The sequence below is a fragment of the Strix aluco genome, chromosome 21, assembly GCF_031877795.1.
Source record: "Strix aluco isolate bStrAlu1 chromosome 21, bStrAlu1.hap1, whole genome shotgun sequence".
In the NCBI taxonomy this organism is placed as follows: Eukaryota; Metazoa; Chordata; class Aves; order Strigiformes; family Strigidae; genus Strix; species Strix aluco.
The window spans coordinates 261,616-287,570 of NC_133951.1; the positions used below are offsets into that span (position 1 = coordinate 261,616).

The following is a 25,955-nucleotide window of genomic DNA, read 5'->3' on the forward strand; positions in this document are numbered from 1 at the left end:
CAAATGAAGCATTTTGATGTTTTTGGAAGGGAAGTGCTTCGGTTTCTTTTTTGAAAGAATATTTTGACATTACTTTAGTTAAACTCATCTAAAAAAAGAAAACAGCCCTGCGAACTAAAGGATATGCATACCAAAATGTTTGTTACAGCGGGGGAAGGGACTCAGCAAGGAAAACAAGGGTTTTCAGTTGATCTGCAGTGATTTTGGGAGGGGTTGGATTTTTAGGAACCCACCAGCCTTGGGGAGCGGCAGCACGGTGAACCCTGCTCCATCCAAACCCTCTGCCCTGCGCCCGCAGCTCCCCAAGCACCCACAACATGTCACCTCAGGGTGTCCCCCACCTCCAGCCCCTCCCCAAATACCCGCTGTCGTTATTCAGACCCAGAAACGCGGGGGCCAAACCCCATCCCTGCTCCCACCCGCACACCCCCAGGACAGTGTATTCACGGCTCCATTTTCCCCAAAGCTCATCCCCCCAGATCCAACCACCCCCCACTCCCATTCCTCCTGCGCAGACATTGTTTCCAATGATGCTGCTTGTTCAAAGAAGGATAAACGCAAGAAATCCTTCCATAGGAGTTTGTTCCAGTCTCTGTTTGCTTGTATTTCTGCAGGTCTTCCCGTTGCTGGCCTCTGGGAATTTTGGCTGTGCGGGGATGGCAGCGCCCGGCCCCCGCGAAGTGCCCAGGTTGCGCTGGTGGCCGTGCCCTGGCACAAACACAGGGGCAGGTCTGCGAGCCAAGGCTGGCAGCGGGGGCAGCGCTGGCCTTGTCGCCCTGGAAGAGTGGACATTGGACCTGGGTCACCACGAGCGGATGGCAGCCAGGACAATTTTAAAGAAAATTTAGAGGGAACAAGCCGCGCTGTTGCGCAGGGGCTGGGGAGCTGCGGCGGGCGGGCTTGGCTGGGCACAGGGCGTCTTGGGGAAGGAGAGAGCAGGCAAGAAGGAAGGACAGGGCAGACCATCACTGCTTGGACACAGAGGTGAAATTGGGTTTAAAGCTCAGCTGGAGCTAAAACTACAAAAGGAAGGGCAGGAAGGGGGAGTTAACGTGTATCCTGGTAGCAAATGGGCAGCGCAGAGAAATGTGGGTGCACTGATGGAAGAATTTGATGCTTTTTGCCTCCAGCAGTAAAGCCAGCTCCCAGCCCCCAGGGGTACCGGCGTTGTCTAGAAGACTCAGGGCCAGCAGAGGAGGGACGAGAGTCTGGGGTCCTGCTCGGAAGTCCCCCAGCCTGGAGCCTGTCCCCACCCGCTGTCACTCAGGGATTGTCCTTGTTTGCTCTGACCCCGTGGATTTTCCCCCTGCGACCCAGCGCCTCAGCTCATGTGCTCTTGACTGGCCCTTTGTTAATCACGGCTAATTATTACCAACTGTTCCAGTAAGTCACAAGGGACACAGCAAGGCTTGGCCCTGGAGGTGGACATCAGTCTGGGGCGAGCGGCCTGCAGAAAGTCAGGAATTTGCCATTTGGAGACATTTATGGCCCTATTATGCAAATGCTGGTGAGTGGCAGCTTTGGTGCCCAGAGGGAGGGAGGAGCTGGTTTCTTCACACCGCTCTCATCTCTCTGTTTCCATGATATATGGTTTTCTACTGTTGGGATTTTTTTCAAAGGGGTGAAAATGAGATGCACAGCTCTTCATCTGCTCTACTTGTTTTGTGCTACAATGCATTTTGGCCCATGCCCCAAAATTAAGTGGTGCTTATTTAGAAGTTACATAAGTGTGAAAACCTTTTAGGATGATAGTTGCCAAATAAAGATTAGGAAAAGAACACAAAAGAAATTACAATGAAAGCCAGCAAGTATCATTTTTAGCCTGGGCTTTTTATTCCAGTGATTACTTCTTGGAAACAAAACCCAAGCCTTCCACCTGGCTAGAGAAAGCAAGATGAAAATAAGCACATTTTGCACCAGCTAGCTGTTGGCCATGGGTCGGTGGAGGGAAGTCTTGTGGTCTTTGCCGTGATGAATTGTCCATCTGGGAGAAAGAGATCTCCAAAAATCTCCTGGTGGATTTATATATCCCAATTTGCTCAGCACAGGTCAGAGGTGCATTTAAAAAAGTGCCAAAAATCTGCTCATAGGAAATTTCCCTGAAATGCAAAGTCTGGCCCTAGGAACGCGTTGCTGTGTCAGCCCCGCTGGAGAACGTGGGGCCATATGGCTGCCTGGGGAGGCAAGGCCACCGCATCACGAAGAATTCATCAGCAGATGTCTGGGGAGGCTGACGCACAGCCCCTTCCCGACGGGGCGGGGAGAGCAGCGGGAGCGCCTGGGCCAAGCCCCCTCTCGCCAGGTTCCCTGCAGAGAGGGGGTCAGGCAGTGCCCCTGCCTGCACTAATGCTGCCTGACGGTCTGTGCTTGGATTCTTAGGTGTCACTGCAACCAGGTGAGAGGGAAGCGAGCACTCGGAGGCTGCTCGGACGTGGGGACCCCGGCACCCCCGTGGCAGCAGCGCGGGGACAGCTCTGCTGTGGGACAGGAGACACTCAGGGCCGTGCTCAGCATCACCCCGCAGCAACCACAGCTCCGAGCGGTGGGCTCTGCCCTCCTGCCTTGCATACAATCCCCCGCTGAGGGTAGGGAAAGGGGCTCGGGGACGCAGCTCTGCAGCGAAACTGAGCTGATGGGCCCCATATTTGTGCCGATGTGGCAGGATGGGGCAAGCCATGGGCTGAGGTGACAGGTTGGGACCTCAGATGCAGTGGCAGCACATCGCTTACCTTGGCTCACTCCCCTCGGCGCTGCCGGGGCCCAGCCCGGCTCTTATCGCAGAGTCAGCTGCGCATGGCAGAGCTGTTGGTCAGCCCTGGACCATCTGACCGGGGCCGAGATAAGCCAAACACACAGTCCGAAGGCCATCTCCTCTCCACCGGGCATGACGCAACCTGTGAGGCTCTGGATTGTGCCCTGGAGGGGTGCAGAGCTGGGAAACACCTTTGAGAAATGAGGGTGACAACGCAAACTGCTGCCTTCCCCTTTCTTGTGAGCTGAGGACCAGGCAGAGCAGATGTGGACTGATCCTGCCCTATTCTTAGCAGCATAAAGAGTCCCTGAGGTCTGCTGAAACATGGGAGCCTCAAAGCCACATGGCCCAGAGGTTGGGCCAGGCTCTGTCCCCAAAGCACAGAGCTGGGGAGAGGGGACGTCACCTCCGAGTGTGGGTGAGCGCCTGCCCCTTGTCCACCTGTGCCATCCTGATGCTGCGTGGCTGCTGTGGGAGGGGTGGAGGGAACCTTGGGATGTCCTCAGGACTTAGCAAGTGTCTTTCCAGGATTTACCACCCTGAGGGCTGGGTCAGGCCAAGCTGGGAAAGCCCTGCAGCGCCCAGGGTCTTGCTGCTCAGCCTGGCAGAGGAGCCCAGAGTGCCCCAGCCCCTTGGTGTGGGGAGCAGGGGCTGCTGCATGCCCAGGAGCTGTTTGCCTGCAGGGCCCTGCCCTGGCACCTGGAGACGAGGGCTCGCTGCAGGGCAGGTGCTTGGAAGTCACCTGGTACTTTTTGCACAAGAAAGCCATGGGCTGCTCCTTTATCTTGTTCTCCCTGCCCTATTATCAATAGTTTTTCTGGTCTGACTGGATTTCCCTGCTGCCACATCCCCAACAAAGGGAGAAGGTCCAACAGCAGAGGTGAGGAGGGTGAACCCCCCACCCCTGCGCCCTGAGGGCCTGCCCCAAACCTCTCTCTGCTTGGGAAACAGAAATAGCATCTGGTAAGTCACCAGCACAGAAGTTTTTGTGCTGACCTGGAGCTGACACACACCTCTGCTGCACTCCCACGGTGCCTGGTCAGCTTGAGAGCGATGCATCCAGAGGGATCACCTGCTCCACGGTGGGAAGCTGGGCACTGGTGTCCAGTTCTGGCTGCTCTCTGCCTCCATTTCTTGCCTGGGAACAAGAGAGACAAGGAGTGACAATCTGGATGTGCCACCATGGCACCAGGCTGCCTTGGAGCCGTGTGTGGCATACGCAGTGGCTCTCTCTGGCACCTGGTTGGGTTTGGTCTTGGTCGCCAGTACTGGCAGGCACCCCACACCCCTGGGACACAGAGCCAGGCTCCGGAGAGAGGGGTTGGGCTGACCCAAGGAGAGGGAGATGGGCTCTACACGCCCACTTGTCCCCAAGTGCCCATCTGCTTCCTCCTGCTTCGGCCCCAGCCCCAGCTGAGGAGCTACGTGCATGTGAACATGCCCCTGCTTCTGCAAGACAGGAAAGCAGTCACACCGCAAAAAGGGAAGAGGTGGAAACCAAACAAAAGATTCGAAGCTCTGCCAGGAAGGTGACACCATGAGAGCTCCTGGACGACAAGTGGGATTTGTTTCCCACGACCTGGCAGGGAATATTTAGATGTGGTTAACTCCTGGGGAACCCCAGGAGCAGTTGGGCGCGGCTGTAGCAATGGCTCATGGTACTCACCAACAGCTTCCCCAAAAAGCAGGGCTGACGTGACAGCAGCTTCCAGACACGCTAAAGCACAGTTGTGTATTTCTTCCCCAAATCAGATGTCTTTGTTTAAATCCAGCAGACCCTGGAGCTCCTGGCTGGCAGTGGGGAAAGATGCTGCTGGTCGCTGGCCCTGGGTATCCATGCACGAGGAGGAGTTGCTGTGTCTGAGGCATCTCTCAGGACGTTAGACCCGATCCTGGCGCTGGTCCCTCCGTTTGTGCTGCCCTCAGTGCCAGGCCACCTTGCACAAGCCGAGGCTGCACCTTTGCACACACTTTGTAGATGCAAGAGTGGCACTCGCAGGTACCAAACCTCCTCTATGCATATCCCTGCGTACCCCAAGGAGCTCCCGAGCCATAAATCCTTCGGGCAGGTGGGTGTTATAAAGTGATGGACACCGGGGGACAATATTCTGATGGAGTGTGGGCAGCTGCAGGGCTGGGCAGGGCCCTCGGACACGGCCTGGACCAAACCTGGATGTGCCAGCCACAGCACGATGTTGGCAGGTCCCTGACCAGGAGCTGCCACCTGGTGGCACTGGGACAATCCTGATGGCCGCGAGGACCTGGATGGGGACATGTGGGGCGACACTGTGCCATGGTACTGGCTGCGTTCAGCCGCAATGAGGAGGTTGGGGCTACTCTGGCACAGCCCGGCATTGCCGCTTTCGCCCCGGGACACACACACAGCCAGGGGACTCGCCCAAACCCCGAATCCTGGCTCTCGCCCAGGGTGCTCCAGCTGTAGCTGCCCCCCACAGCTTCTGCTACGCTGCTTTGTGCTGGAAACCGGCTAGGAAATGCCACCTCCAAACCCCCTCGACTTCCCATGGCCGCTCCAGACCCAGAGCCGCAAGGTCTGGTGGCTCTGGTGAGGTGCAGCTGGGCTTGTGCACCGCGGCCAGCCCACGGTGGGACGGGACGTCTGGGTGCAGGGGGGACAGGAGCAAAGCCAGGAGGTGAAGAGGGCAGCCAGGTCAAACCCCAGATGTGGGTTTGAGCTTGCTAGGAAACTCCAGACAACAGCAAGGCCCTTCTCCAGCCAAGGTTATCCCTGATAACATCAAACTATGCCAGCTCTGTTGAGAGGAAAGCCTGGAGGGAACAGGCTCTGTTGGTGGGGAAAGCCTCCTGGGAAGTTTCCTTCCCTTGACTCTGGGAAGCCTCAGCTGCACTGGGGGAAAGCACGGGCTGGGGGCTGCCAGCCCATCCCCAAAAGCCTCCTTGCCCACCATGATCCCCTTGCTTGGTGGGACTCAGCCCCATCCCACTTCCCAGAGGAGAGGGAAACAAAAGAGGAGGAGGGGGAAGGGAAGGGTATAAGCGAAACTTCTTCCAACTTCTTAGGAAGAGAAAAGCCCTATTCAGGCAGGAAGAATACCCATGCAGAGCTGGTCACTAAGCAACCCACAGCAATTTGGTACGGCCCGACGCACGGGCAAGGACAAAGCTGCCTCGATGCCCAGCCAAGCAAGTGCTGGGCAGGGAGAGCCTGGGGACAGGGGACACCAGCCGTGCACAGCCACCGCGAGGGGCTGAGACACCCAGCAGGGTCCAGAGCCCCTGGGTGCTGCGGGAGTTTGTCGTCGGACAGCTCTGGAGGGTAACAAGCCTCCATTGGGCTCCTCCTCCATGGGGAGGCCGTTTGCTTCTGGTCTGCTCCAAAGCCTGTGGCCCACCTTGGGCCTGGCATTAATGCGGGGCTACATACATCATTCCCAGCAGAGGCACAGGGCATCCGGATAACTCCTGGCTCCCATGGACACGGCGGCGCTTGTATGGGCAGAGCAGCCAAACGCAGGCTGCACCCTCTCCCAGATAAGCTGAGTTCTTCATTTAGATTATCAATGTGGGGGGTTGTCCTTTGCAAATGAGCTTAGTGAGACATGAGAAACTGCTTGGCTTCTCTGCAGCACAAGGCAAAAAGAGACAAAGGAAATCAGGCCTCACAAACCCTGCTGAAAATCCACGCTGAAATGCCTCCCTCGGAGACTGGGGGACCCTGGAGATGCTGCTGCCCCCAACAGAAATGCTGCTCAAAAGGAAAACTGCTCCCAGCGAGAGCAGCTCCACTGGGAGCAGTCAGTGTGCAGCTGGGCCCCAGTCCAGAGCCTGATGAGCCCGGGGAGATGCACTGGACGTGCCTGGACACTGGAAGTGGCTTTTCGCCTGCATGGTGTCACGGGGAAACATCCAGCCCTTCACGCATTTGTCTCCAGCACTTGATATGCTTGAAGAGCAGCTGCTGGGACAAAAACAAACTCGCCAGGTGTTTATCCACTTCCTCAGGGAGGTGTTTGGCCAGCCCGGATCCCTGTCCTGCGATAGCAAGTGGGGAATGCTCAGGTATGTGCACACAAGCTGCAGAGCACCTGCATATGGAGGTATTCTCATTAACAGTCTTGTTCTTTCCTGGCTTCACCAACTGCTATCTCAGCCTTTAAGCAACTGCTTTGGACGCACACTAAATAACCACAACCCACAGGGCTGCAATGAAAAATCAGCTTGGCCAAAGTAATGCCATTTATTTTGCTTGCAAAACCCCTTTCAGAAGGGCAGTATGCTGCAGGCTTGCTGGCTGCGACCGGGCTCCTCTCAGCGCGACGGCGGACAGGCACTCCAGCCAGCAGCAAGGACGGACAGCGTCCATCCCTCGACTTGGCAAGCTCCCACCTTCCCTGGCAAGAGGGCAAACAGTGCTCCCGGCACAGCCAGGAGCCAAGCGTGCCAAAGCCCAGCTAAGCAAGGACTTGGCACACCAGGACCACGACACAGCATTCACATGTCCTGCAGCCAGGGGAGCTCCAGAGCAAGAGGCACCACGTCGGGCATGCCTGCCACACCATGGAGAGCATTCACCTGCCCTCCAGCTGATGGCGGTGCTCCTTCGGAGGTGTCATGATGAGGCCACACTGGAAGCAGAAGTGAGACTCATCCCCTCTCAAATTAGTCACCTGGAAGAGTCCAGGCCATCCTTTTTATCTGCAGGGAGCAGAGTGAAAGCAGCACCTCCAGGAATTAACCTGAGACAGGACCTGCGTGTCCACCTCCATCCACTGGCTGCTGAGGGAGCTTGCTTAGACAATACATCCAGCTCCAAGATGGGCACCACTGATGGAGAAGATCCACACAGAACAGATGTAGCCCCAGCCTGAGGAGCATCTCCTTGCACAGAGAGAAAACCTGGATAAAGATGCAGGACACTGGACCACATGCTACCCAGATCCATCCTGGATTCTTCTCCCCCAACACCAGTGCCTACAACCATCAGCAACAGTCTTGCAGCACAGCCAGATGGGACTTCTTTGTTAGCATGCTGCATTTTCTTGCTCTTCTTCTCCTGGTCTGTAGCATTTGCACATTCATAGAAATGTTGTGAGAAGGAGGGAAGTATCTTTGTGGGGATGAAATGTGCCTGGAAGTCCACAGCTAACCTTGGCTCTGGTGGTCCTCTTCCGTTCCCAGGGAGGTAGTGTTGGGATTTCCCAGGCAATGGCCCTTCCCACACAATCAGGATCTCTGGTAAAGCTTCATGATATTCTCGTCGTGAAGCTTTTTCCACACCTGCTTCTCCAGGTTGAAGTCGTGGTTAAGGTAAAAAATCAGACGCTTCCAGTCCTTGTCATAGTAGTGATCCGAGTATTTCTCATGACCCTCTGTGATGTAGCCATAGGCACTCACCTGGAAAAGACCGAGGGCTCACTGGGGAGAGGTACCAAGGACGGAGGGAGCTAAGTTACATACAGGACAGTTCCCAAACGGGGAGGGATCACAGGACAGGGATGCCAGTCAGGGCTCCTCCTCCGGGTGACCCTGCATGGGGGTCCAGAAGGACCAGACCATGAACACTGGCTCCAGAGAGCCTGCTGTCCTCTCATGGCCTCCACGGGAGGCAGGATGGCTCTCAGGCCACAGCAGCTTCACAACCTCTACGTAAACTATTTCGGGGTTGTTTCTCTTGTCTTCAATCCGCTTCTCCACAGCTGACAAGAACCCAAATACCCTCACAGCAGATGGTAGGCAGGGTTGGAGCAACCCCTGCTCTACCCTGTTATCCTTTCCCCGCTTCCAGACAGCGCTGTGTGCAAGAATCATCGTGCCCTTACCCGGTCACAGAGATGGAGGGCAGTCAGCAGCAGGAAAGCCCCTGTTGTGGGTCTGTACAGCCGCCAGTAGGGTTTTTCCAGATTTTTAGATTTTAAAAACCTGCAGCAGGAGAGCAGAAAGCAAAGAGCAGTTGCTGGGTGTGGTGGTTCAAGCCGGACACACCTTGTTCCCGTGGCCTGTGTGGCATCTTCCCTCCTTGCAGCAGTTTGTGGCCATAGGAGACATTTCAGAGAAGCCATGAGTATGCCCACATGTGTGGGTATCACTGCGTGCTCAGTAAAGCACAAGGCCAGCCCAGAATGCTCCCTCACCTGCACTGCAACCTAAGCCCAGCTCTGCCCCAGCTTTATGCAAGTGGTAGGTCTTGAGGCAGGGGGGATGGATTAAAGGATCAAGCATGTTAAAGCCCACTCTTAAATCTGTCCTTTGCCTTGCAGTGCAGAAATGGCTTTGAAGTTCCCTGGTATATCCTGCTCCCCATCCACATTTAGCAGTGAAATGAGACATAGGAAAGGTGCAGAGGAGTGTCACAAAACCTGCTAGGAGCTGCAGTGTTTTACGCCAGGAGTTGTTAGGAAGGTAGGAGTCTACACCAGGAAAAAATAGCATTCAAGCCCTTTTGGCCTTGGAAAGGACCCAAGTCCGAGGGGAGATAGCAGAATGAGCCGGGAGGTGCAAGCCATCTGGCACTGCATTTGCCTTCTCTCAGAGAAGGCATAACTCAGCTCTCAAGGAGACCAAAGGGTAAAGGCAGCCAAAGCACGGCACAACAGGAGCTGCTCTTCCTACACCTCCTGGTCACGTGTGGCCCACGATTGGCAGATCTTACATTGAGAGCGTCCAGCAGGCTTGTGAAAAGGATTAGGGAGGCAGGGAGCAGCAGCCAGGCCAGGCAAACATGATGCTGAAGAAGTGCCTATTACCATGTTTGAGGGCACAACTTCCCGAGTCAAGGAGGGATCTCGGGAGAGAAGGACTGTTACAGACCCCTCCTCCAAGAAAAGGGGAACATGAAAGGCTGGTCCTGAACTAGATCAACTATTCTGGCACTTTAGCAACACTCCTCCCACATCTAAAGTTGCCATTTGCCCAGGACCTCTTCTGGATGCAGAAAGCCAAACTGTCCGATGGCTGTTGCTTCTCCATCTCACAGATGCTGGACATCTACTGACCAGTAACATCTCTCTGCAGAACCACAGAGAATTTTAACTGACTGCACACTGACAAATCTTACCCCCAATCTGCTGGTGTGGCTAAACTGCAGTTTCAAGGGAGTGAGCTGGGAGGAGAGAGCTCAGAGACAGACAGAGATGGTGCTGGCCAGAAAAATTAAGCCCATTAAAGCACATAACCCCCAGCTCACCTGTTTTTCATGTATCTGAGTAAATCAGGGTGAACCACCAGGTATTTGTCCATTGTGAAATCTTCATCAAATCTCTCCCGGGGCCTCTGCCTAAGGACAGGAATGGGGAGACTCAGGACAAGCTCCTGTATTTCATCACAGCTAGAAAGCATCAGCCCTGATGCTCTCAGTGATAAGAGGAGAACCACAAACACTGTTAAGTTATTCTGCAATATTTCCCAGATTATGACAAAGCCTCCATAACCTGTGTGCATTGCAGATGAAGAGATCAGGAAGGAGAGGCAGCAACACGAGAGAGGCGTATCAAAAGCATGTGTGTGTAGAGACAAGAATTGGTGAGACCAGGCCTTCACCCATGAGTAGGCCACCATGTACAGCCACCAGTCCAGACAATGGCATGTGTTCATCCCAGAGGACCACAGAGCTTTCTCCAAGGTCTGGTCACACATCACTGGGAAGGAAGTGTATTGGTTACAGCAGTGCTCAAAGCTGTGGAGGAAATAAGATATTTCTCCAGACAAATCTGTCAGGCTTTGCCCTGGCCTGCACCTCAGCAGGGCTGAGCACTGCGGAGAGGAAAAGGGCACAACAGAGAGCTCTGCTCTGAAGGGTGTAGAGGTGGGGCCAGTTTGTCTTACCCATAGGCATTCAAGAATCCTTTTCTGATGTCCTTGTTCAACAGAAGAGCCTTCAGCCACTCATAGTCTCTAGCTCCCTCCAGGAAGTGAATGTACCTGACATGCTAAGAAAACAAGTGAGCATTAACGAACAGCACCAGAGAGACATGTTCTTTAAAAATAAAAAGCAAGCAGGCATCTAGGCTCACTGAGTTTCTCAGACACACATCGTCAGTCTGTAGCTTTTAACTATCCCACAGAAGGAAAATGGAGGTAACATCTGATGTGCAGCTACTTCTACAAGCCAAAAGGCTGCAGCTTGCCACTGCAAATACTCACTCCGAGCCAAGCCAATGCAGGTCCCCTCAGAAAGGGTAAAGTGTTAGCTCAGTCCCGTTGCTCCTCATGCCTGGTAAGATCAGAACTGAAGGCCACAGACTAACAAGCATCCCATCAAAGCTGTGCATGCATACAGCATAGACCTGACTTACTTTGCCCCGTGGGATGTTTCCGAACCCTCTGTGTCCCAAGATCTGGAGAGAGGACACTAGGGAGTAGGCTGTGAATCCATAAAAGGAGGTTTTTGTTCCCACATCTTTTTCGTAACCTTTGATTACAGCCCCGCTCACCCTGTCCAAGGAAATTAAACAGAGGAGGAGAGTCAGCAGGTGATCATTGAAAACCCTTGCATCCATGTTTATAACAGGAAAAGACAGTGTTATTCTGGAGAAAAGGAGGATTAAGCCTATTTTGAATTACAGCTCTTGATCTGCAGGAGAGCCCCTGCTTTGGAGACAGCTCTTCATGGCTCATCTGAGAACCCAGGCTCTTCCTGTGTGTTTAGTAACTTTCTAATTCTGTTTTTGGTTTTTCATCTCCTCCTGCCATCAGTCATTTTGGCACTTGGGAATCAGTGCAATACTAGAAGAGGTGAAGTTATCCAGACAGAATTATCTGCTGGCCAGAATAAGCTAGCTGTGTATCTCCTAAGAAGGAAGCCTGCCTTACCGGAAGACGTAGTCATGGGAGTCAATCTCCTGGCCCATCCCAGAGTTATTCAATATTCCTCCATTCCCCACGACAGCACAGCTGATGCACGTCGGCATGCTGCTGTTGCTGTTGGCCAGGAGCAGCTGCTGGTGGGGGTTCGGAGGCAGCAGAGACATGACCTCCTTCACCACTGTGAAGCAAACATGGTGGAGAGTTAGCATCAAGAGCCTTCGGGATGGACGCAGTGAAACCACCACGGTTTCCACCATGAGATCCACCTAGCCTGATGCCTTTGACAAGGAGATGCTGCAAACCTCCAGCTACTTGGCATAAGGTTCCTGTTGGGAGTTTGATGGTCCCATCCTGACATGCCCTGAGGGACTCACATGAATAATCCAGCTCCATGAAGCCATACGGAGGTGCAAAATGCTCCAGGCGCTCCCACTCACTGTCATTGAAGTATCTCTTGTCTGTGAAGAGCATGATGTTGGGCAGGAAAAGACCTCGCAGCCAGTCAGACTTGGCAGCTTTGGCCTTCACTGATTCAGAGCAGGTCTTGAAAAACAAAAAGAAAACAATAAGGACTGATTAGCAGGGAGCTGATAAACCTGACTGAGTGCCAGTGCTTGCGTGCCTGTGTGTGAGAGTATCAGAAAGAAGCACAGAAACTCCAGTGGTACATCATCCATTCCCCTCAGTGTTCCCATCATCATGACCATGAGGCATCATTTCAGCACTACATCAATAACTACCTGGTGTAAAGTCACCTACAAGGAAGCCAGAGTGACTCCAGGTCTCTGGGACTTTCATCTTCAGAACAACAGGCCTGCGATGATCACATTTTACTGGCTTTGGGCCTCATTAACTGGTGCAAATTAATATCTGTAATAGGTCTAACCTAAACGTACCAAATAAGGCTAGCAGTCCCCACTGGCAACGTGCCTCACAAGGTCCTGGACTCAGGGTGCACATGAGCAAACACACTGAGGAACATGTCATACAAGATCACCATTATCACTCCCTTCAAAGATAAGAAAAAGTGTGCAAACAACTTGTTCAACGTCATAAATGAATCACAAAAGAAGTGTGCGGCTGAGGAGGGAATCCAAGCCAGCTTATCCTCTCTGACAAGAGGGGTATCATTGCAGCTGGCAAGAGTTAGGCTGTGTGTGCAGATGGAGAGCAAACAACTCCACTGCTCTGGATTTTCCACTCAGTCAATTTGGGGTCTACTTTCTTAGACATCTTCCCCAAACACCTCCTGCAATACCTACTGAAAGACAAAACAGGAGACCAAGTGGACCCACATGCCCGGCTCAAAACCCCAGCAATGACCAGGCTGCATGGCCAAAGCCTTGCTGTGTGCTCCACAGCTCTCTGCTATGGGCAAGGATGACAATCTGGTCACAGCCTGAGGAGACAGCCCACATTCTGCCTGTCACAACAGGAGTGCAACAAGAACAACACTGTGAAGGGTTTCATGTTGGCATCATTTCACTTGCAGCATATTTCATGTCCAGAGACAGGGACATTCCCTTCCTGCTCAAGCTGTACTTTGTACTGTCCAAGGCTTGGTACTTCTTGTGCCTCCACAGCTAGACTGGATCAATACCAGCAGAACTAGGGAAAAGTCTGATCATGTAGGAAATGAAGGAGGTGGGAACGCTTCTAGTCAGTCCGTCTGCAGAATAAGAGATCAGGTTTGGGAGCAAGACCCAACATGTGATGTCTGGATCCACGTCTTCACTGAAGACCCTTCTGTGTGCATTTTCTCCTCTTTTCTGTACTGAGGAAGGGTTTTCCCCACTCTCTCAGTTGTTCTGCACACCCAGATGCTCTGCAGCCTCAGTTACAGTGGCGGATGTCCCCAGCTTTCTGCTGTGAACTGTTGTCTCACATTCCTCTGCCAGCTCCTGCTCTGCACTTCTGAGATGGCTGCACGTGCTCTGCAGCTCATCAGATGAGATGAGAGCATCTGGCAGTTGACGAGCAGGGTCCTGGTGACCTAACCTCACTGTGTCTACAGGCGGTAACACTGGGCAGGAGGGGTGAGGTACTGTCTCATGGGGCATACACACTCTTAACCATGTAATTCGCCCACTCCCATTTGTATTCTGGGTGCCTCAAGACCATAGGGAGCCCAGGAAGAAGGATGCACATCCTGCATAAAACTGGATCATCTGCCAGGCCCTTCTGCTGTGACTCAGTAAGGCTGGGCCAGCACATGAGCTCAAGTGTTTAACAGCCAAATTCCACATTTAATAGTCACAGATCTTTGGATTACAGAGGTATCTTTGGGGCCAGCTGCTCCTCTCAAGCAGCTCAATGCCACACTGAAGAGCACATCCCATCAGCAAAAGAATGGCTCGCACTGCCAAAAGGGGCAACAGGGAAAAACATCAAAATACCACAAGGGAGAGAGAGCTCAAAAATAAATCATCAATACAGTAAAACTCATCCTAGGATTTTTTACCATCCCAGTTCATCTACCTCTGCTCTCTGCATGTCTCCCAGGGAATCCTGGGCACCCTGCGGTTGGGGAATGGGATTAAAGTTTTCAAGAGTAGCCCCTGCTCCACCGGGAGAGGTCTGAGCAGAACAACATGGTGCCTGCAGCCCTGACAGTTCCCTGGAGCAACATCGACACTCCCCCTAATGCCACCAAAATGACACATGGCAATGGTGGAAGATTGTGGCACTGAGACTTTAAATAGGCAAATGGCTCATCTAAGAGCACTGAACTGGAAGAGGTGCTCCTGTCCTCTGCTCACCTGCCTACACCCTCCCTCCTCCCTGAGCATATGAGCAGTGCATAAAGGCCACTTACACCCATGTATAAAGACCTTCCTCACTCTAGAGAGGCTTACCCACCTCTCCAAGCCTTCCAGCAACAAGGGAAAACTGCTCTGGGTAAGCTTTATAGAGAGTTATCAGCATAAGATGGGGGACAGAGACAGTACTGTGCACTATAACCTGCTCCATTTGCTTGCTGAGAACTTTCCTATAGTTTACAACTTCCTTAATGGCCCTGGTCCTGGACTTGAGTAATTATGAGGTGGTCAAATTTCATTTTAAATTAGTTCCAAACCCTCACAGCTACAAAGGTGAAAAACATGGTCAGAAGAAGAGTTCAGTACAAAGCAGAAAAGACAGGCTTTCAATTCCATGGCTGTTAAGACAACCTGATGGTGGGCACCAGACTTACTGTTTTGGAAGATCACATCAGTAATTTGACCTACACAGGCAGAGGTGATCACGAGAACTAACCTACAAAACAACACTCCCAACAAACAGGATCTGTAAGAAAACTTTGAAGCTGTAGCTGTGCAAGTGCTACTGCCCTGACAGGTACAACTGTATCATTTGAGATTCTCATCTCCACCTCTACTTTACACGTCCTGACCAGGTCTACAGTTGTTCCTATTTAACAAAGAGGAACAAAGCAAGACTTGCTGAATGCCAGCTCTGTTATGAATTACTTGCTCTGCTTTGATGAAGAATGCAAAAAAAATCCTAGATAGCAACCCAGCATGCTGGAACCATCTGAGTCGTGGAGCCCTGAATGGGTAAAGAATCTGCTTGCTCACTATGGGCGTCTACACGCAGGGTGAAAAAGGTGAATTGGCAACACCTGGGAAAGACTCTCCTTTTGTTGATAATAAACCACAAGAACAGTAAAAAAAGTTACTTTTTAACCATCATTTCTCCAATGGGGCACACATATGCATAGTTGAATTTTTGCCAATATTGACAGAAAACCTTAAAAATGGGAACAGTCCCCACCCTACTGTCTCTAAAGCAGGCAGGTACATGCTTATCAATCCTCATCTAACCCTTTTTTTTGACCTTATTTTGACTTTAATACAGCAACAAACAAAGCTTCTGTTCCTGTGCACTGAGACCCTCCTCCCCATCACTGCCAGCGTCATTCCTCACAGCCTAGCACAGCTCAAGCGTCACTGCTGCCCCACTGCTGCCAAAGCTTTCGACTTGCTTTGGTACGTATGTGCTTGGGTGAACAGGCACACGGAGGTGTTCCTATTCCTGTTCCCTCACCATGACTCTCTTTTCTTTCTCCATAAAACAAAGATTAAGGCAAATCTGAGGATTGTAATCCTGAGTCTTCATAGGAATGCAGATGTTCAGTTTGCAAAGAGATCGGGTGAGAAATGGGATGCCAGTATGAAGAGTGACACCTAGTCCCAGTCACAAGACTAGATGTGACCCAACTTACCTTGGGGTGCCACGTCACATGGAACATATACGCTGCATTGTGTGCCTAAGTCCCCTGTGCAATGTATCAAGGCACCTAAGAGTGGGACCAACTTGTAGCACATCTAGAAGGAGAGAGATTTTCCCCATCTTCTGATGCACCTGAGCTCCAGAAAGGGCAGCTCAGGCTGACTTTCAAAGGAACCCATGGAAATGTGTGAATTTGCAGGAAGTTCCCCCACTGGAGCACGGCGGAGGGACTGGTCAGGCTAATTGAGTCTCACATACAGGTCTCCCTCTCTGGGTCCCAGCAGCATCTGCATATACGAGTTGACCCACCAGCTTGGAGATCATCCTTGACTGCAAAGGGGACACAGGCCCAGGGGACAGCAGACAAGGAGGTCAACAGGAAAGCATCATTCTTGGAAAACACATGTGGCCATCACACCTACCGATGGTGGAGATGAGTTGTCCAGCAGGTACTTGTCCTCAAAATCCCACTGTGGTTCAGACTTGAAGTCAGCAGCCCTCAGTTTCTTCTTTTCTGTCACTGCAGCTGCCTGAGGAACAGGTCTTACAGTTTTCGCTGGTGCAGGAGACTCTTTTGGCTTTGTTTGGTCTTTGGATGTGTTGTTTTCATGAGCTCCCTGCACCCCAGAGGATGGTTTCACTGTTGCCTTCTCCTTGGCTCCCTTTACCCTGGGAAGTGGTTTCACTATTGACTTTTCCTTGGCTTCTTCCACCCCTGGGGCTGGTGTCTCTGTTGTTTTCTCCCTGTTTCCATGCACCTTAGGGCCTGTTTTCATTGTTGTCTTCTTGATTCCCTCCACCCCTGGGGCTGGTCTCTCTGTTGTTTTCTCCCTGTTTCCATGCACCTTAGGGCCTGTTTTCATTGTTGACTTCTTGATTCCCTCCACTCCTGGGGCTGGTCTCGCTGTTGTTTTCTCCTTGTTTCCCTGCACCTCAGGGCCTGTTTTCATTGTTGTATTCTTGATTGCCTCCAACCCAGGGGGTAGTTTCACAGTCATGTTCTCCTTGGCTTCCTCCACCCTGGCAACTGGTTTCGGCATTTTCTTCTGTTCCTCCTTTCCTTCCCATCTTGGTGTCCTCTCGACCATATCTTTTTCGAGCTTTGTGATGTCTCTCCCCAAAGTCAACTTTAAAAAGCTCCTTGAGTTCCCATTATCGGAATAGTTTAAACCCTGTTGCTCTTGGGTGTCCGCTTGAGGCATATCTGGGGCACGCTGGAAAATGCTCAAATGCCTGAATGCAATCAAAGCAAAAGCAGACACATCACACACTTTCCACTTAACATTGAACACTTTCCAACCCATTTCTAGTGCTCTTGACTTTGAGCCCCTCTCTGTGATTCAGAGCAGTCACTGCATATGGCCACCATCCTCAGAGGACTTGCCTTGGCAACTGCCACTGAGTTTCTGCAGGATGCTGTATGAATTCAATTTCATTTTCCACTTTGCCACCAAAGTGTTATTCAACTTCCCACACCATTCTGGCCTGAATACCACTTATCTCCCCACTACGCAAATCCCAGAGGCTACACACTCCTCTTCAGCATTTGGCTCATGAAACATCCACACTGGCAGTAAATGCAAACCAGCACAGAACAGCTTTGCCCTGCAGTGGGCAGGACCTCTGGCAATGTCCCCAGAGCACTGCAGGATTGTTTTGGAGACCCTGAGTTCAGGACACAGCACACACCGTGAAGGCAGCCATCTGGCTCTCTTCTTTGCCAGCAGAGCCAAGTGCTTCAGCGACAGAGCATGTAACATCTTCCAGAATTCAGTAAGGGAAGTCTAATAAGAAGTAAAACTCACTTTTTACCATATATCACTTCTTGAGCATTTGGGGCCACAGGGCACTTTTTCATCTCCTCAGCCAGCTAATGCAATGCTATCACACAGCACTTACCTGGTACATATGTCTTAAGACAAGCACTTTGAATCTATTAAAATATACTCTGAGGCCTAAAAATGTAAAATCTCTGCATTTTCAGCAATCGCCTCTAATATTGCAGCTGCTCTGTTGCCCAATTCAGAGGCACAGGCAGGTACAAGGATATCACAGGAGGATACAGCTGCCAACAGCAGAAGAGCCACCTGCAACAAGACTGGGCTGAAACCCAGCAAAAAAAGCAAGGCAGAAGTGGTGGGTTTTTGTCCCAAACATTCATTCTTATCTGCACATGGCTGGAGGGTGGAACAGGAAATGGGAAGGTGAAAAATTCTGCAGCTGAGCTTTTATGCACAGCAAGGCTTTTCAGGATAAACCAGCATAGTTGTGGCAGTCTGATTTCACACTCATGTTCACCCTTTGCATGACACATTTCTTTCAGAGAGCTGTGGATTGCTTCCGAGGTGATAAATGGGAAAAAAAGCACCTCTGCAGATAGCAGGCTGTAGATAACAGTTCAATTGCTGCTGAAGCTTCAGAGTGGTATGGCATTCATTAAAGTGATTACAAAATTATCAGCTAAGAAGGCTTTCAAAAATCATTTTGTATCAGATAAATACTTGAACATTTCCAATGCTATTTCTAAGCAAAAGAGGTTGTGGTAAATGGCCTAACAGCTCTTCCTCTACCTCCCCTCATAATCATTAGCCAGTTTCAACTAAGTATGCAGCAGTTGCTTTCTATCAGAGTGCATCATGTATAAACTCGTGTTACCGTTTACTGCCTAATAAGAGGAAAGATTTTATATATACACTCTAAGAAAAGAGAAATTTAGTAAGGTAGCTCAGGAAGATCTTAAATCCCTGAATGATTTTCTGTTGTATTTTTAAGATTTTAAAGATTTTAAGATTTAAGATTTTGAAATTAAAGTGCTGAGAACAAATGAAACAGGGCAGTATGACAAACCAACCCCCACCCCAGACTTTCCATAGGTGGTATCTTGCAGGACACAGATTCCATCCCAGCTCTATTACACTTTAATTTCAAATATTGTGCCAAACATACAGGGACCAAAATGTAAAACCGAGGGCCCTTCACATTCAAAACTTTGCTCCCTGCAGTCAGACCCACACAGCCAGGCACTTGTGCCTACACAGGACCCTGCTCTCCTGACCAGCTTTTTAAATCCAGACAAATGGTCAAAGCAGCTCATCAAATTTCAGGCTCTAGAGTCCAGCTGGCAAACAACTGCAGAAGCTCAATGACATTTACTGTCATTTTCCTCTCCATTTACAAAGCCCTAGGACAAATAGAGGATAAAGCCATGAAAACGCTGCTTTGTGTATTTTACGTTACATATAAAGGTACGGAAATAGAACTGACACACAGATAACCACATACAGCTCATGTGTTTTACTTAAGTTGCAAAAATACGGACATTTCCATTATCTGAAACTACAGCAGAATGAAATGGTTTGAAGCAACTGGGCATGGAGAGTCAGTTGTTGTCCCAGCTCTGCCACTGATGGGCTCTGTGATCAAGGAAAAACTCACTTCACTTTTCTACACCTCCTCCTTCTGTCCTTCCCCCTGCCTCCCTTGTGCAGATTCCAACCTCTCCAAATTGACAGCTGTCCTCAAGGTGTGGTCTCAAGTCACTGGATCTGAGCTAAACTCATGCCACCTCCAGAAGAGATGCAGGTGCTCCCAGCCTTACCTCTCCTGCCTGCCCCCAAGGCATCAGTCCTGAGAGGTCCAGCTGGAAACTAACCCCACCGAGACGAGCCAGAGGAGCTCACTGGGAGAGCTGGGACCATATGAGGGCTGGTGGGGAGGCTGGGGAGTGGTGCTTCCTCTACACCGCACAGGGCACCAACACTAAGCGAGCCATACTTGTAGTAGGAAAGGCTCAGGTATCTGCTGTGCTCATGCAAGGAATGGTGCTTCCTGCCAACGATGCTGGAGACATTTTACTGCAGTCTACACTGCAATTCCCTCCATACCCATTCCTGTAGGATTTACTTGACCATTTATATAAAAAATAATACATATATTGATCATGTCTGCATGACATTGCTCTCCCAGTATGCGGTGTATTTGTATTAGGAATCAGATGTGGAACTTGCTATAAATTCGAAGGTATCTCACCAAATTCAGTGCCCAGCAATGCAATCTGGACTAGAGCTGAATGAGGTCCTTCTGGGAGCCACCAGGAAAAGCAAATACTATGTAGTGCTCAAGTATGAAAACAGGTAGTATTAGTAAAGCAAAATCTGCTTTCTTAAACAGCTACACAAGGAAACACTGGAAACTAATGATCCAGCAGAAGCTTTTGACTGTGGATCTTCCAACACCATGCTCTGCTTGTACACAATGTGGTCTGCTAAAGCAAAGTGCTCATCTAACTCAGATCAGAAGTGCAAGTTTCAGGGTAAAAAGACAGAGACAGAGAGAGAGAAAGTGAGCACAAGCACTCTACCCAGACAGTGCATATCACAAGGAAGCAGGTCTCTTACCTGTAAATCCTTGTCTTCGACAGGTCAAACAAGGAGCTGAAATTAGCAATGAAGATGCAAAAGTGTATTAAAACAATGAGCCAAATGAAGGCTCTGGGAATTTTAGGAAGCCTTCTCCTGAAAAACCACATGGTGAGATGCCTGAGAATGACAGAGGCTCTGCTGCTGCTGCCCAAAGGTGCTTGCTAGGCAGTGCTTTCCAAAGGTGTGTTGAATGAGTGGGCTGGTCTTCTCTCTGCATTTCCCTACAGGAACATGCACACCCTCTCTCCCAACATTTCTCAGGCAAGACAGCAGCTTTGCACCCTAAGCTTATTGCAACACACAGTGGGGAAAGAAACACCTTTTACTGCAAACAATGGAAGTTTCCTGTATTTTCCTTAATGAGGTCAGTCCTGTGTAAGAAGGAAACCCTTTACCCCTAATCTGGTGGAAGTATCACTGGGAACATTTGTGTGAATTATGGGAGTAGCCATAGTTACAAAGAAATTAGCTTTCAGACCACCACCTGCCCAAGGGCTCTAGGCATAACCATAAATAGATCTTTATTTTCTTCTTCATGCAGTAATTGCCTGTAGCTCCAATACAGAAGCAATACCTGTCCCCAAAAGCTGATGGCTAGATACACATCCGTTTTACTTTGTGATTGCTTTGAAGTAAGTCAGGCTCCTTGCAAACTCACCACAGAACAGAGGAGTTTGTGTTTAAAGGCAGATTAGTGCTTGAGTAAAGCATTGGAGGACAGGGCTACAGTCCCCTCCCTCTCTAATAAAGTTGACCTGCCCTTAGGGCAACAGGAAAAACTTCAATCCAGCATTTCACTGTCTGAAAGGTGCCAACTCCATCACAATTTAACTGCAATACTGCTGACACACTTGTTACACAGGCCTGTCCCAACCTGAATCAGAGTTTGCCACTTCAGCTCTGAGCTGCTTGTACAGACAGCATAGATACACACTCTTCAGCTGCTCTCCTTTTTGTGCAGTCAAGCTGCTTCCAGTACCAACACTAGGACCGACCTTTTACTTTTGGCTTTTGAACCATCCCGTCATTTTGTGATAGACAGTAAACTGTTTGTTGATCAAATTCCATTAAAGATACTGGGAGCTCGTGACATGTTATTCCATAAACTATGTAGACCTAAGCTTAATCTTAACTATTACATTGTATAACGACTAACTGACTGCAAGTGCTTATCTAAGTTGAAATGCTGAAGCAAGGACTCCTATTGTGCAAAAGACTGAAAGGAGGGAGAAGGGAAGAAGGACAAAGCGGAGAAGGACAAAGCGGAGAAGGACAAAGGGGAAGTGTCTGTACTCTGTAAGATATAAACAAAAGCTTTGTGAGCCACTCTCAGGAAAGCAGGAAATACGAGGAATTGGTGACGCGAGGAAGACCCAGATGGAGCGACCCCTTAGCTGCAAAGTGCGCAGACGCAGAGTACGCCTCTCAGAGAGACCCGATACCGGAAGGCGGAGGATATAAAAAAGACGGACCCTCGGGAAGTGGGTGCGCGCCGTTGGTGGAGCAAGGACTCCCCGGCCACCAGCGCTGTTTTGCTTGTTGCCGCTTGCTAAATAAACAATTGGAATTTTTATTGGCCCTGTCTCACATCAATTTGAGAATTTACTTATAACAATTTCACGGGAATCACTCAGTGACCATGAAATGATATCTATGTCAGTTCACCCCTAAGATAGGACCTGGATGGATTTGAGTCTGTGGCTAGTTGAAGAATTTAAAAGAACTAGATCACCCTGGAGACCCCCACAGTACAGCCCCTTGAAATTCAGTTGGTTTCAGGGGATCATCTAATTTCAAGGGCTCATCTGAATTTTTATTCCACATAACACCAAAATAAATCTCAAGTTTCTCATATCTGTGACTCACGCCATCATGGACAGACAGACCACCTTCTACACTACTGCCCTTGGTGGGACCCTGGTCATTTGGGTTTTGTACAGTACAACCAAGCTTTGTTCATCAACAGTGTCAGTTAAAACAAAGCTTCACTAATGCCACGTGCACACAAAATGCTCCAGGGGTAATGAATCCCTGCCACAAGCCTAGGGGTTTGCACTACACTTCATTTGAGCCATGAGCATATTCAGACCTGGGATATGTTGCCTCTGATTGATAAGTAGCACCTGACAATCTCACCCCATTCCAAGTTCCACAATACGTATCTCATCCTCTCCTCTTCATGAAAATCAGTGGTCTGCCTGGAGATGGATCTTTGGCAGTCCAGAACACATTTCCCTGCCAGCTGAGGGAAAGATTAGCAGAGATGAACACCAGAGCCAGAGAAATGCTTACCTCTAGCAGAGATGTAGTTTTACGTGCTACAGCAAAGGACTCTTTTAACTCATGGGGAGCTGTTAAATATTAACCCTGACAGTCCCAAGGGGAGATGGCCATACTGCTTCTTACGACACAGGCTGCTTTTGCATAGCTCTTATCAAAAATTAAGCTCAGATATAAAAAAGCTTTTGTTGACAATATCACAAATCTCGGAAGCTAGCACACGTACTGTTGCTGAATACACAGAGAACTGAAGATGTTTGCTTTAAGTTACAGGAAAGCCAGTGAACAGGTTTCACACCTACCTTGTACCCCTCCACACATCACAGCAAAAAGCTGCAAGACTCAGCAGTAGCTGCACTTCTTTATTATCCATACTTCCTGACAAGTTACTCTCCTGGATTTAAGTGCAAGACATGGGTTATCAGAGGACCTAGGAAAGAAAAATGAAAAAATAACACATATTTGAAAAGCCCTTGAAAGAAACACGGGGAAGGTTGTTAGTCCAGGGTACAATCCTGCCTCCACTTACAGCAAAACATGTCACTATTGCTCAAAGGAGATCTGCTGAACAATTACAGGCACTGAGAAAGGGATCAGCCAAAGTACTGCCATATTCCTGGGCAGCCCTTGTTAGCTCCAGGCAATTCTAGAGAGGTGGGCTACAGGTCTGGGTGTGCAGCAGGCAAGTGGCAACTCTGTGCCCACAAGATCTCCAACAGGACATTCTTACAGGAACAAGTACCAGTCCTGAAGCACTGATATGCAGCATACATAGTGACAGCTTCATTTTAGCCTTCCTCTTTCAAGCCCTATGCACCTTCAGGAAGCAGCTGCTTGTCTACAAGGCTTTTTTTGTTAATAGGGTCCCAAAGGGAAATTCTGGAGGCACCAAACATTTTCCTTCAACCTCCTCCATATAACATGACTGTGAAACCAAGAGCCACAAGGGATAGCAAGATTCCTACATCCAGAAAAAGACAGCTTTCTTTGCTTTTAAGGAACTGGACTGGCAATTGTGGAGAACATGTCTGTAGTACTCTACGTTCAGGAAAGACTCTGCTTGGGGGAATATCCAAAGCTCTGGCAAGAACATTAGTCAAAAGCAGGCCTGCTATGCAAAGCACACAGCTTTTCACCTTCTTGGTGTAAGAAAAGAAAACGTAAAAAAACCCCAAACTATCAGAGTACTGGCTTTCATATTATTTCACCAACCTCCACCCCTACTGCTGAAATCATTCTGTCAGAGCGCAGGCAGCCAGGCTGGTTAGCTCAAACGTGAGGTCAGACTGGGAAATGGGGATGTATTGTAACTCCTCAGGGATGGCCTGGTGAAGACTGAGGCCAAGAGCAGAGCTGCTCCCTTATAAAGCTCTGTAACTGTAATTCCTGGGATACACAGGGCTCCCAGCCCACAGGCAGGAAGATAATAAGCGAAGACTGCACCTAACACAGGGGCTGGCAGCCTCTCAAAGGCCACAGGCCAGATGCCAGTCTCCTTTTCCAAACAAGAGGATTTGCATGTTTCTCTGGCAGTCCCACCAGCAATCCCAGGAGATGCTGCTTCTCTCGTGGGGAGAGACTCCGAGCCCAGCACTGCTGCTCCATGTTCAGTGTGTCCAGCTACCAACATTAATGCCCACACGAGAAGTTCTTCTATTCTTTAGTGCTTGAAAACAAGACCTTTTTTTTTTTTTAAGCAAACTCAGCAAACTGCACCTTGTACCATCAAGCGAAGATGGTTATCTGTTAGCCCTTTTCCATCTCCAACAGACCATTTAATTCTACATCCACTTAACTACATCCTTAGCTACATCCTGGACAGATAAAAGGCAGATTTGCCATTCTGTTGTTTTTTTTTTTTTTTTTTCATAAGCAAACTTTATCTCCATTAGGTCTTGAACTGTGTGTGCTCTGGGTGTCGGCTATTGGCTAGTCTCAACTATGCCAATAATTTATCTGTGTGCATGTTCTCCAGAGGGCTGTGTATCAAATCATATTTACTTGCCTGTGCCCTTTGTGCTTTCCACATTCCCATGGCGCTGATCAAGGGAACAGGGCATCACAAGATGTGCTTTAAGAACAGAGCTGTTCTACAAATTCATCAGGCTTCACTGTAGGACAAACTTGTCTTTCAGTGATGTCCACATCATACCAAACCCAGTACTTGACTCGAAGCCTGTGGAATAAGGAGCTGCTAAAGAAGCTGGGGGTGTTTGGACCTGCTCACAGTATTACCTGATGATAAAGAACTGAGTTATAACTGGGAGAGAAAAAGAATTACATTGCCTGCAGCATGCGACTGCTCAGTAGTCATGCCTGGGGGTTTGCAAAGCCTAAGCTAGCAAAGGCTTGGGCTTGGAAATATTAGGTTCTTGTTTTCCCCTCCCAGTTCAGTACTCATCTTCAGAAGCACATGCTTTCAGGGTGGGAATCCAGGGGAGGGAAGAAATTACAAGAACAAACTCTGCACAGTTATTTGTCTTGCTTTCACCCAACAAAACTGATGGCCCAAAAACTTCAAAGCTTGCCTCAATTGCACACTCACTGGCCATTTTCCAGCAAGTCCCTTCCCTTCTGCACCAAACCTTGCAAAACCACTGAACAACCAACCAGAGACAACAGCATTTACCAAGGCAAAGCCCTTGCGTCTCCTACTGCTGCACTTCCAAGAATACCCACAGTTTTGTCACAGAGCAAAGCCTCAGAGAACTGCACCAGGAGGTGGGGAACCGCTTGGTGAGCCAACTGGTCTGTGTTCTTCAAGGGCTGAAATGCCCCAGGAGAGACAGCGGCTTTCATGGTGGAACACTAGCAAGCGCCTCCTCAGTGGCCACACAGCAGAGTAGGCAAAACTTGTCGTTTTTTTATTAGAGTTGTTTTGTCTGGTTGGTATCCAGCCCCACCCAGCTAATGCCCCAGTAAAGAAACTGCCTTGAATCTATGTTGTGACAGCAGATGATATGGGTCCAGGCTGGAATATTTGCCCCTCTCCCCCACAGTAATGGGCCACAGGCAGGCTCCTCCAGCCAGCTCCCACGCACCAGGGAAAGTCCTTGCCTGGAGCAATCACTGGGAGATGGGGTGTAAGTGCTCTGAATTTGGCCATATTACAGCCTCTGGTCACTGGAACTCGTTTTAGTTCTTTCTACAAGCACAATGACTACTCAGCTATTGAGCACATTCCCTGTGGCCACAGCTGTGGGTGTTAACCTCTCCGTATCAAGTGAAGCAGACCAAGTCTTCCATCACACAGCTTTTCTGCTTCTTGAGCTCTTCACCATTCACCCCATCCCACTTAAGCTGCAACACTGAAATGGCTCTGGTCCCAGCATTTTCTCATCTACACAAAGCTGAGAAGACTAATGAGCCACTTCATTTGAGAGAATTAAAAAAAAACAAAAAACAAAAACCAGAAAAATACACTCCAAGCAACAATGGCTGGAAACGTCAGCTGGAGTTGCACAGGCTGGAAAGAACCAGGGATCCTT

At 49.8% G+C, this 25,955-nt stretch overlaps 1 protein-coding gene across 8 annotated transcripts in view; it reads right to left on the bottom strand.

Moving 5' to 3' along the window:
• Positions 1 to 6,947: 6,947 nt before the first annotated feature.
• The window catches only part of ST6GALNAC1 (ST6 N-acetylgalactosaminide alpha-2,6-sialyltransferase 1), a 29,899-nt gene continuing 10,891 nt past the window's right edge, over positions 6,948 to 25,955 (bottom strand). For 5 of the 8 annotated variants that reach the window (XM_074847470.1, XM_074847467.1, XM_074847468.1 and 2 more), the window contains 10 exons: positions 22,770 to 22,897; positions 20,164 to 20,199; positions 16,189 to 16,999; positions 11,911 to 12,079; positions 11,543 to 11,714; positions 11,026 to 11,164; positions 10,556 to 10,659; positions 9,918 to 10,007; positions 8,554 to 8,653; positions 6,948 to 8,128 (listed from right to left, as the gene is read on the bottom strand). In XM_074847470.1, coding sequence (XP_074703571.1) covers positions 7,958 to 8,128; positions 8,554 to 8,653; positions 9,918 to 10,007; positions 10,556 to 10,659; positions 11,026 to 11,164; positions 11,543 to 11,714; positions 11,911 to 12,079; positions 16,189 to 16,999; positions 20,164 to 20,199; positions 22,770 to 22,840 — 1,863 coding nt within the window. In that variant the 5' untranslated portion in view covers positions 22,841 to 22,897 and the 3' untranslated portion in view covers positions 6,948 to 7,957. Of the gene's footprint in view, positions 8,129 to 8,553; positions 8,654 to 9,917; positions 10,008 to 10,236; positions 10,369 to 10,555; positions 10,660 to 11,025; positions 11,165 to 11,542; positions 11,715 to 11,910; positions 12,080 to 16,188; positions 17,000 to 20,163; positions 20,322 to 22,769; positions 22,898 to 25,955 lie in introns of those variants that run through there. The other 3 variants (XM_074847473.1, XM_074847466.1, XM_074847474.1) reach the window with 3 other exon arrangements.